Consider the following 12,074-nt stretch of genomic DNA (forward strand, 5'->3'; position numbering starts at 1 on the left):
AGAAATCAAAAGTGAGAGCAGCCCAACACATAAAGAAACCACATACTCTTAAACACAGTACATGTCATACAATACAAAAATAGATCTTTTTAGTTATGTTGTTGAGTATGCAATGAAAAACAGTAAAAGGTTTTGGGTTAACGTTTAAAAATAAACTAAACTGTACAAGGGTTAAAAGAGACCTCATATACTACTGGAACAGAACCAGGGGGTATTCAGCAACTCATTTAATTCAAATACAAAACAAAGCTAATGCAATGGCATGCCTATATTATTTGGGTATTACTGCAAATCAAAATATTGTGATAAAAGATCAAGTTTAAGTTAAGCAGGAGCAATTACCGTTATATACTGTGAACTGTAAAGTGGCTGGCAGGCATTCGGCAGGCTTTTATTGTGAAACGTGTTTCCGGAATCCGGGTGCCCCTTCTTTGGTGGTGTTGAACTGGCAGTCGCCGGTTAGAAAGCGAGTTAGCTAACTGCTAAAGGAGTTGTAACGACTTTACAGCCGCATTTGTGCGGGCGATATACGATACCCTAGTATCTAGAAGTAGATATTTGTGTTGCAGTGTGGCTGGCTGTCTCACGTTTGCCAACGTCAGCTAAAGAGTGAGTCCTCCCTGAATGAGTGACTCGCAGTAGGCGCTAGCTAGCGAAGAGGAGGGTGGGGACAGCACCTCCAAGACCTCGCCCAAGCGTTACTTCACTCCAGCAGGCAGCTGCTCTCTAGACGGTGTGAGACCCACGCCACCAAACCGTATAAATATTCTAAGGGGAGAGTGGCACACTAGTGTCAACTGAGACCAGCAATCGGTAACGATGTTCAGGAAGAACTTGAAGAAGGACCCGGAGCTGTTTCAAAACGTGTCTGATGGGCTGCGGCGGCTGTACCGGACCAAGCTGTTCCCACTAGAGGACACGTATCGATTCCACGACTTCCACTCGCCCGCGCTGGAAGATGCCGACTTCGACAACAAGCCCATGGTCCTGCTGGTGGGTCAGTACTCCACCGGGAAAACCACCTTCATCCGCCACCTCATGGAGCAGGACTTCCCCGGTATGCGGATTGGCCCGGAGCCGACCACAGACTCTTTCATCGCGGTGATGCACGGTGACCAGGAGGGCGTGATACCAGGCAACGCTCTGGTCGTCGACCCAAAGAAACCCTTCCGGAAACTCAACGCCTTCGGCAACGCGTTTCTCAACAGGTAACAGTGCCCTGTCGTCAGATCGCATTGAGAAACATTTAATGAATAATGTGCAATAGTCACACAGAGATCCCATTGACGTTCAAGTTGATATGTTGATATATAAGTCTTTATTTAGCGTTAATTCAGCTGTGTTGAGAGACGTGTCACAGCGATTTAAATGTCCTCCCTACCAGTCCTGACAAGCAGCACGCTACTTCAAAGTTAAGTCACTGTGTGCTGCTGTTGCACAATCTCTCCGCATAACCAAGTATGTGTGAGAGAGTTTATCTTCTTTCATCATGCAGTGCAGGTACAGGGCAAATGCAGGTGTTTCAGTTGCTAAGTGGAACAGCCGGTCTGTGTCCCATTCAACGTTATAAATCAAAGCCGGCTAGAGGAGGGAACGAGAAGAAGAGGAGAAAGCAGCATTACATTGCTGCTTTCCCTTCTCTCTTCCACGTTTAAAAGAAAGCACCTGGCAGAGTCACTCAGAACAGAGCTTTGTCACAGTGTGACCCCATGAAAGTAAAAATGGTTGACTGATGTTGCTAGGCATCCAGCTGACCTTGTCCTGTCCTCAGATGTGTGTGCCATAAGCTACATACCTCCTGACCATGTATGTCTTACCACATCATTGGAGGCTGGCCAGCCCCCTTTATTAGTTCACTAGCTGTTGGTGAGCCTGATGAAATTCTATGGTAAAAGTATAAAGGCTTTGAAATGACACTTCTGCTTTTTTAGTAGTCAGCAGACATTTTACTTCATCTATAATTTGATCTGTGTTCCTGATGAACTTCTAACAGAACAGTAGAAGCTTGGACAATCTGCTTTTTACTACTGATATTGGACATCCCAGAATTTATGAGTCACCAAGACTCATACTTAGGTATTTAGTGTGATGAAAAGATGTCTTTTGTGGCAAAAGCACAGTATTGCTGAAAACAATTGCACATAATAGAAAACACCAAAAAAGAGAAAGTGAAACAAAAAGATTAATTGGAGAAAATTTTGTAGGCAGTAGTTTTCTACACAAGCCGTGGTAGAAAGAAAAGTTTAAAGTCTGTCAACGTGTCACGCAAAGTGTAGGAAATGTCACAGTGCAAGGTGAGACTGGAGAAAAAGGTGTTCTGTAATCCAAAGCCACAGTGAGAATGCTGAAATGCCTTAATCCCATCTGCTGCGTGCGGATTTGACTTGACGTCAGATGGCTAACATGGTTGTTGATGGTGTCACTTCCAGTAGGGGATGTGGGTATTTCCACCTCTCTTAATAGAAGCCAGTCTGATGTCTAATTACTGTAAAGATGGACAAATTACACATAAACAAATGACTAACTCGAGGACAGCCGGGATTGTGATTGTCAGGTGGATCTGTCAGCCGTGTACTGTATACAGACACTCTTCCTGACATTTCCCACATAGGACAAATTCCCATTAGGCACTAGAAATCCTTTCACGTTATTGCTAGGTGGAGTGTTTACTTTATCTTGAATAAGTGTGGTCCTTTGTCAAATAACATCAGTCAAACTCAAAAAAGTGAAGTAATACATTTGAATTAACACTTAAAATGGGTGGACAGTGTTATCCTTCAAAGGCCACAATTTATTGCGCTGCAGTTTATTACAGGGTTGAGGGGAAGTCGGATAAGCTGTGTATAAACAAAGGCTATTGTCCATTGCAGCATTATTTGTTGGAAGCAATCCTGTGGTGTCATGAGACTTGTGGCTCACTTTGAATTCAATCTACATCGTTTCCCTGAGGCATAGCCAGGTTTCAGTGGTCCAAGCGTCGCACAAACACTTGAGATGATCATACATAACAAGCTGTGTGAGTTTGACAATAGTAGGTGTATGCTGTGTGTAATGCTCTTTACGCCTAGGTCTAAGACGGAGGTAAAGTTGACATATCGTTGATAAAATCTTTGCCAACAGTCAAAGCAAACATATGGAACCAGACTGCTTCCGGCTCAGACTGAGCTAGTTTTCCATTTTCTTCTCAGAAGGGCATTGATTGACTGTTTAGAGGTGCGAGGTACTGTGATGGCAGGTCCTCTGTGTAGTTATTTAACCATAGTCATTTTACCTATGGATTAGCCTTTAACTACTAGGCTCAGATAGGGCTTACCCAGAGTATAACCAGTTATTCATGAAGACAGTAAACAGACATCAGTCATGTGATTCTCATGCCTACGGTTTGCTCTTGGATGTTGTGAAGTCACAGGGTAAAAGAAGGTCTGTGCTGTCTGTTTTCACAGTTTTTCACAGTCAGGTTTCAGATTGCGACCTGATGCTTGCACAGCAAGTTCACAGAAGTAACCTAATAGTTCCCTCACACCTCCAGATAAACCTGCCTTTTTTTTTGCTTTTGTGTCTTTTAGTTGAAAGGTCACTGCTGTCAGAGGATTTCAGCGAATGTTCTCTCTGTAAGCCATTAGTCTGTAAAACCAGAGTCAGCAAAGTTTTAAGTTCCGCACTGGCCGACCCCGGCCCACACTGTCCCACTCTGTCCTGTTATTCCAGGACACCGACTCTGTGTGCTACTGAGATAGGGGCTGACATATACATGACTGTACAAGGCATATACCAAACAAATGCACTCAGACATTTAGAAACACATTATTTATAATATTAAAATATGTTTTTCATACACACACATAAATATGGTTTTAGAGGAAGCAAATGTGACACAGTAGTAACCTCACTGTGCACATCCCCAGTGCTAGCGACAACCGCCCTGTTTCCTTTCCTCTATAGGAAGTTGAGGTTATCATGTAAGAGACGTTCATAGATCAAGAGTTGGCGGACAACAACACAAAAATATGTGAAAAGCAATAAGATGTGCAGTGTTACCACACAGGCCTGACTTAAAGTTATCCAGGCTTTGATGCCAGGAGTGCTGCTTTGCAGAAAGAATGGCCTTTTCTAATAATCATAAACATAATCGACCGCTGACGGCTCAGATAGTTTAGGATCCTGGGCCCCCATGCCTGCTAGGCTCTTCTGTTCTGAAGAATTCCAGCATGAGTTACTGAGCATTTTTTCCTACAAGCTCTGTGTGGAAAATTTTATGTCAGATAGATAAATGGAAAACCTGAGCCAAAATTCCAGCTGGATATCACACACCATCAGCCATAAGAGGGAGGGGAAACCTGCATATTTGTTGTCTTTGGCAGTCTCTACTATTGTAATGTAATACTATGCATAGGTTCACTATGTCCTTTTCTCACATTTCCTTGACTTGTACTTTGTCCTTGGACTTTTCTTTTTCCTCTCTACATGTGGTATGAGACCTCTGTTAGGGTCTGTGGTGTCTCTGGCCTCAGTGTGGTTGCAGCAGGAATGTAAAATCATGGTTCTCCCAGTCTTATGACCTGGTGCCTCTGAGCTCATGTTGTGAGTATCGGTTTAAATTGATTTAAAAGGCAGCAGAGCGAGGAGGAGGACTCCGAGCTGTGGGGTGTCTTAACAATCCCCCTCTTTGTCATGAGTCAGACACGTGGGTTCATGCTAAGCCACTCATCCCTTCTCACGCCTCATAGTATGCCTGCGTATGTATGTGTTTCCGTGTCGTGCCTTCATTTCTGTTTGAGGAGGACGCTCCTCCTTTCAAGTTTAAAGCCATGCCCCAGATTAAAAGAGAGCTTTGTGTAATGACTTTAATGGGCTGGGAAGGACTCAGGACCATAAATTATAATTTGTTGTCCCAGTGGCTCTATTGGATTCCTATATTAATGTAGGCCTCCTCCTAGCAAGTCCTCTATGGGCTTTTTGGAAAAAATTGCACAGTAGCCACACAATGTCAAATATATCATTATTTTTCAGGCCAGTGTTTTGGCAGATAAACCATCAGTTAAAGTTATCAAATGTCAATTAATTTAAATCAACCTGTTTTCCCAAATTGTTTTTTTAAACACAAAAATACACAGTTCAAATTTAGTGGAGATTTTTTTCGCATGTCTTAATCAGGCCTAGATGTTTTCTATACCAGACTCTGAACTGCTTTTATGGAGGTTTCTCTTTTTAAGCAGCCAGAAAAGGTCAAACCCTGTGTCAAATACAAATATTGTGTGAATATTCTAACTTGTGCGTATCTATGAGAGGCCACAGGTCAAGACAGGATGTCAGTTTGTGATTGTTAATTGAATCAAACCTGCGGCATTCGTCACGCCGTTGTGTGCACAGATCTGCTCTTTCTTAGTACAAAACTGCTTTGAACAAAGCATTTGATAAGGGTGAGCTGATTTAACAGCAGGGCCTTAAGATGTCTGCACCCTGAGCCCATATTTGCACACATTGTATCACATGCTGCTATATTGTCTTTTTTGTGTGTGACTTCTGCCTGAGAGCAGGGAGGCTGTCATTTAAAAGCTTCAGAGTAAGATAGGTTTAATGCCAAGCTTATGTATAAACACACTCACCTGACTGGTTTCTTAACGTCACTCTCCCCTCCCCCCTCTAGCTGTATTTCATAGTCAGCCTTTCCACGTCCCTTTTGCATTCACCATGTCATGTCCCTTCTCTCCTGTTTATTCTTTACAGGTTCATGTGTGCCCAGATGCCGAACCCTGTCCTGGAGAGCATCAGTATCGTTGATACCCCTGGCATCCTGTCTGGGGAGAAGCAGAGGATTAGCAGAGGTCTGCTTTACACGCTTACATTTGCAGTTTGCTTAGCTACTCACTAATGCTTCAAGTTTATAATAGAGCCTTTGAGTGAGAGTACATCTTGCACACATGCAAAATAAACCCACAGGAAGTTACAAGTGCACATATTGAAAGGAAATGAACAAAATAACCTACTTAATCTTCTTTTGCCAGTCTTGAGCTCTGGTATTTTGTTTTGACATTCACCCTAATAAGACGTCCAGAGCTGTTACGCTCATAGTGCTGTCAGACTCGTGTTCAACTCTTACCACCCTCAGGTCAAGATGGAACCAAGCAGGTAAATCTGATCGAGGCTGTGGCTGCTTGTCTCTACCTGTTTTTCTAGGTCATCATATAATTTTAACCAATCGGTTTCAGATTCCCCCATATAGCTGTAATAAACCAACAGATTGGACTAAAAACACTTTATATTTCCTCCTAGTTCTTGTTGCGCACCCTTCCTGTTTGGCCTATACCAAATCATTTATCATGTTATAACTTTGTCATTTCCCTGTGCTGTGATAACGCATCCATTCCTATTTTTGCCCATTTCTCCTTGTTGCAACAATGCGGTGACCTGCGGGGTCATTTCAAAATTGCCACATACACAGTTTTTTTTTTTACTTTTGATGATACTTCAGAAAACAACAGCCCAGCTGAACACAGCTTCTGCCTTTTCTACCTGATTTCAGTCCCATAAAGAAGAAGCACACTTATAAGCAATACAGATTTTGTGTACTTCAGGGAAAGGAAATGGAGTAAAACGACAAGCATGGTTTCCCAAGACTGTCCCCTTCCCGCCACCACAACTGCCTGTGTTGCTGACACATAGAGAATCTGCTTTTTATTACTGAGGTTTATTTTCCCACGAGACAGCAAAAAGGAAACGCAGAGGTTCCCGATACACTTTATTCAGGAGGACTGATATGCAAATTAGTTTTTTTATATAGCTTAATAATAATATTTTAGACATATTTGATATTTTCTGGTTTGGTTAATCTTGTGTGTTCTTACTCTTAAAGACATTAATTCCTTTTCTCAAACCAGCGCACTCTCAGGCTCTGTTTCTGTATAAACACAGATACAGCATTGTACTGTACTACGAAGGCAATACTGTACTGACTGTGTCATATGTAAACAGGACTGAATAGATTGTGCAGCTTAAGTGTGACGGACATGAACTCACAGACTCACAGTATTAATTAGCTAAAAGGATGTGACTCCGCAAATATATCCAAAGACTTCTGTATTTGAGTGTAGTGCAGCGTGGCACGTGATTTCCAAATGGCGTATCAGGCATATTCCAGTGATGATACATAATTACAGTAGGTTACATTAATTCTGTGTCAATGGTTGCATAACTACTTCAGGAGAAACTGCGTAGTATTAAAGAATGTTGTTTTCATTTATAGATGCCAAGCTTTTTTATTGCATAATTCCCTGAGCAAGGATTTTTGTTTAGCAAGCAGTTTGCTGCTTCTTCCTTTATAAAAATTATGAAACTATTTTGGAGAAGTGGCTTGTGTGGTTTTTATTCTCGCAGCTAATGAACTGGATAATGTGTTAATGCCTCTTGGCAAATCTAGTGGACAGGACCCTAACCTTTAGAACCACCGTAACCCACTGTAACCATTGTGTAAAAACATAGTTTGCCATTTTAGTCATATCTGTAGCTCAACATTTAGCATGAAGAAAACTACCCCCTCTGCTAGCACATAGCAGGGGCCAGCAGCTAATTGTAGGTTAGCAGACTCCAACTCTCAATTTCCAACTGCAACCAAAAAGAGCAAATGAAAAAAACTTTTCATTAGCCAGCATGTGGTAAACGTTTTTCAAATGGTACCAGAGTTTACATTTGTAGTGGCAAAAACCTTTATTTTTCGTGTTCTACCCATGTGTGTGCTGTTCATCTATAATTGGCACATGTCTTTGAGGCCTGTCCATATTTGTCATGGGTGACATGTATCCCATCACGTCTGTGCCTGGTAGAGACGTGGTTGTGGATGCTATAAGTGCATTTAAGCTCAAGCAGCTGTTTCTGTTGAATTGAGCATGTCCTCAGCTGGCTCCCACAGGGCTCTGGAGATATAAATTTCTCTCCCTTTTTACTTCCACATGTCATGCACACACTCTCTTTATGCTGTGGGTGCTTTCCTGCATCAGTCCCATCGGCACATCAGCCTTCTCACGTACTTTCACTTTTCTTTTCTGCCTCCCCCTTTTTTCTACCCTCTTCACCTCCCCCCTTTTCATGCAGGTCTGATTTAGCCTCTACTTCACTTTGACTTTGGTATACACATGCTTGGACACAGACAAGAGCCAGCAGTGTGGAATGCCTGCTTAGCAGATCTGGCGCTGATTGTGCGGCAGCTGAGATGAACTTTTAAACCAACTGCATTCTTCTCTGATCAGATGACACATGGACTTTGATCATAACCATAATTCTCCCTTCGTCATTGCCTTTAGCTTTTCAAGACAAAGGAAATGTGTTAGTTGGTGTGTTTTTCATATGGCACTTAATTAGCTTTGAGGCTAATAAATGCTGTGAATGGACAGTTTAAACAGACAATTTTAATTAGTGTCCAACTATCTTCTTTACCGGTATACTCTCCTTTCTGTCCTCTCTGTAAAGCGAGTTAATGGTTAACTATAAAAAGAGTCCTGTCTTTGAGCTTCCTTATCTGTTATTATTGCCTTAACACAACTTGAAATATCAAAGTCAAACTCACAAATAAACTCTTGTACCTCTCCAGTGACAGCTCACCAGGCCACCAGACCATTTTCAATCAGTGTGAGACTAAACTGCAGTTTAATTAATACCATACAAGTGCTTTTTTTATCAACTGAAAACAAGGCCTGCATTTCTTACAGTACAGTTCAGCTAGTCCTGCACACACACTTGTCTTCATGTAAATAGATAATTTTGATATTTTTGGACAGACACAGAAGCTGTGTGTTGCACTCCTTATACATTTGTCTGCCTCAGCGTTTGGGAATGTTAATAGTGTCAGATTGTTGTTTCCACCCTGAATGCAAGTTATTCTAACCTTGTCTTAGTCACTTTATGATTGGAAGATTTAGTAAAGCAGCTGCAGGCAAAGCCAGTAAACAGACGCGTTTATGTTACTAAAAGGCTTATCGCTGTATGCCACCTCTTTGCAGGTTATGACTTCGCTGCAGTATTGGAGTGGTTTGCAGAACGCGTGGACCGCATCATCCTCCTGTTTGACGCCCACAAGCTTGACATCTCGGACGAGTTTTCGGAGGTGATCCGAGCTCTCAAGAACCACGAGGACAAGATGCGCGTGGTGCTGAACAAGGCGGACCAGATTAGCACCCAGCAGCTGATGAGGGTCTATGGAGCGCTGATGTGGTCCCTGGGCAAAATCATCAACACACCTGAGGTTTTTACTTTTTTTTTTTAAGTCCACATATAGTCCTCATTTTCTGCACCACAATCTGCTAATGTTGTTAGGAAAAATCTTAGGCAGGTCTGGACAGAGTTGAGGTGACCTTTGCAACGACATTCGTAATTGAATAGTACCAGGTCTTTTCAACATCTAAACTGAGAATGAACAGCGTGAAAATAAAAATGAGGCAATCCTGGTTAATCTCACATGCTGGGTTCTGCCCAGTGTCATGTGACCTGGCCTGTTTTATGATTTTTTTTCCTGACTGTTTAGTTAATGTTTAATTAGAGGGTTATATTAATAAACCCTTACCCAGTGAAACCTTTGGATCATGTAGAAAGTTATTTTCTTGCTTTTTGTTAAATTCTTTGCTCCAGTTATTGTTGTTTTATGTTGTTACATTTAGTTTTTTTCTATTTTTAGTTTAGTTTATGCATTACACAATCTCTGTTTCAATGTCTTATATGGATTCTGTGAAATAATTTTCACTTTTTTTTGTTTGTAGGGGCTTGAGTGGAACCTAAATGTTTTTGTCCATATTTATTCCAGGTGGTCCGCGTGTACATCGGTTCATTCTGGGCTCAGCCTCTGTTGGTCCCAGACAACAGAAAGCTGTTTGAAGCAGAGGAGCAAGATCTCTTCTTGGACATCCAGTCTCTGCCACGTAACGCAGCGCTTCGCAAACTTAACGACCTCATTAAGCGAGCACGCCTCGCCAAGGTCAGTACTAACAACTGCACCGAGCTATTGGCCTTCTGAGGCACAGACAGGCCTCAGCACGCTAACACTCAGCGCTGCTGACGTTTTAGCAGGTACAATGTTTAACCCGTGCATCAGGTTAATCTGGGGGATTCACATTCTAGCATTTGCTAACATAGTAAGGTAGTAGGTAGGTGTAGGGTCGTGTTGTTAGTTTTCCAAGCAGTTTCACTAGAATAGTCCCCATTTGAATAAAGGATTTGTAAAAACTGTACTCTTACAGTCTCTACAGTTTATAATTTTAGTCTATATTCTATTCTAGGATTTTAGCAATATCCTAACCTAACCAACCCGCTAAAGCACTTACATTAAGAGGGGTATTTTTTTGGTATTTATGCTAAAAATCTATATTTCAACTGTCTGTGTATTGTTTATGCTGTGCACCCTTCTAGGCTTTAAGACAATTTCCTAATATGTTAAAAGTCAGTGCATTCAAACTCTTATTAACGGAAAGAACATATCATACATAACATATCATATTTAATCACGTCCAGGTTCACGCCTACATTATCAGCTGTCTGAAAAAGGAGATGCCAAGTGTGTTTGGAAAAGACTCCAAGAAAAAGGAGCTCATAGCCAACCTGGGGGAGATCTATCATAAGATTGAGAAGGAGCACCAGATCTCACCTGGAGACTTCCCCAATCTTGCCAAGATGCAGGTAAGATAAAAAAAGATAACTATTTAAATTTATTATGTAGAGTCAGGGATTTAATAAAATAACAACATTGTACTGTATTTGTGTTGTGTTATATAAAGTTCAGAGTAGATTTATCTTCCGGCCTTTAGTTCTTCTACATCTTCCATGCCCTTGGTCTTCGGGATGGGCTTGCACGGGGATTATATTTATTTTTCCTGGTTTGTCAGGAAATCCTGCTTCTTGTCTTCTACTTCCAGCTACTAGCTACAACTACAAACGACTGATCTATTTCTACCATCTATTCCTGTTTATTCTCCCTTCAGGAGCTGCTGAATGGCCAGGACTTTTCCAAATTTGCAGCACTGAAGCCCAAGTTGCTGGAGTCAGTGGAGGACATGCTTGCTAATGACATCGCTCGCCTTATGGCTCTTGTGCGTCAGGAAGAAGCCTCCATGCCCACCCAGATAGTGAAGGGTGGAGCCTTTGAAGGAACCATGACTGGTCCCTTTGGTCACGGCTATGGGGAGGGTGCTGGCGAAGGCATTGACGAGTTGGAGTGGGTGGTGGGCCGTGACAAACCCACATATGATGAGATCTTCTACACCCTGTCTCCCATCAATGGCAAAGTGTCTGGTGCTGCAGCCAAGAAGGAGATGCTGAAGTCCAAGCTCCCCAACACAGTGCTGGGAAAGATCTGGAAGCTAGCAGATGTGGATAAAGATGGCCTCCTCGATGACGAGGAGTTCGCCCTTGCGAACCACCTGATTAAGGTGAAGCTGGAGGGCCACGAGCTGCCACCAACGCTTCCTGATCACCTTGTGCCTCCATCCAAACGTGGCACCACCCTCCAGGCCTAAAAAAGGGAGACAGCAGCCTGGAGAAGAGCTAAAGCAGCGCTTTGCATCATGTTTAGGACTCTCCAGAAAACAAGTACAAGCATGAACAGCATCTTCCTCCATCAAGCTGTGAATCTCTGGGCATCCTAACACACCACAAGGAGGCATTGCTGTGATCTTTATCACCAGAGAGAGACTGAAGGGTTTCTGTGGGGTGGGGGACGGCAGATCTATCTGTGTGCATTAGGATATAAAAAAAAGGGGACAGGAGGGTTCTATTTACCACCCAGTGAAAGGACATTACTCCATGATGAACTGATGAGTAGTTGAAGGCTGCATGATGGGGCTAAGCGTGAATTTGTGAATCCTGTGTTAAATATGTCTTATAAGCATACAGTTAACATTATTATGTTGGTCTAAAGAAATATACTTTATTTTTCATTTGGAAAGAGAGGAAATAAAGAAAACAACTGTTAGAAGTGTTTTATCTATATTTTTGTATTTCCTGACTGTTAACTTTGACTCTTTCCAAATGCTTCCCTTTTTATTATTTGCCAGATAAATGAACATAAAATAAAAAAGTGAAATATTTACCATTCA

The 12,074-nt window shown here is 42.1% G+C and overlaps 1 protein-coding gene across 1 annotated transcript; it reads left to right on the top strand.

Annotated features, from left to right (window-relative positions):
• Window positions 1-415: 415 nt before the first annotated feature.
• On the top strand, window positions 416-12,074 carry ehd1a (EH-domain containing 1a). Its single transcript, XM_029165408.3, has 6 exons — window positions 416-1,208; window positions 5,728-5,825; window positions 8,994-9,235; window positions 9,791-9,961; window positions 10,495-10,659; window positions 10,962-12,074. Exons 1-6 carry the CDS (start codon window positions 820-822, stop codon window positions 11,493-11,495), a joined length of 1,599 nt encoding a protein of 532 aa, XP_029021241.1. The 5' UTR covers window positions 416-819; the 3' UTR covers window positions 11,496-12,074.

The sequence above is a fragment of the Betta splendens genome, chromosome 10 (assembly GCF_900634795.4).
Source record: "Betta splendens chromosome 10, fBetSpl5.4, whole genome shotgun sequence".
Taxonomy (NCBI): Eukaryota; Metazoa; Chordata; class Actinopteri; order Anabantiformes; family Osphronemidae; genus Betta; species Betta splendens.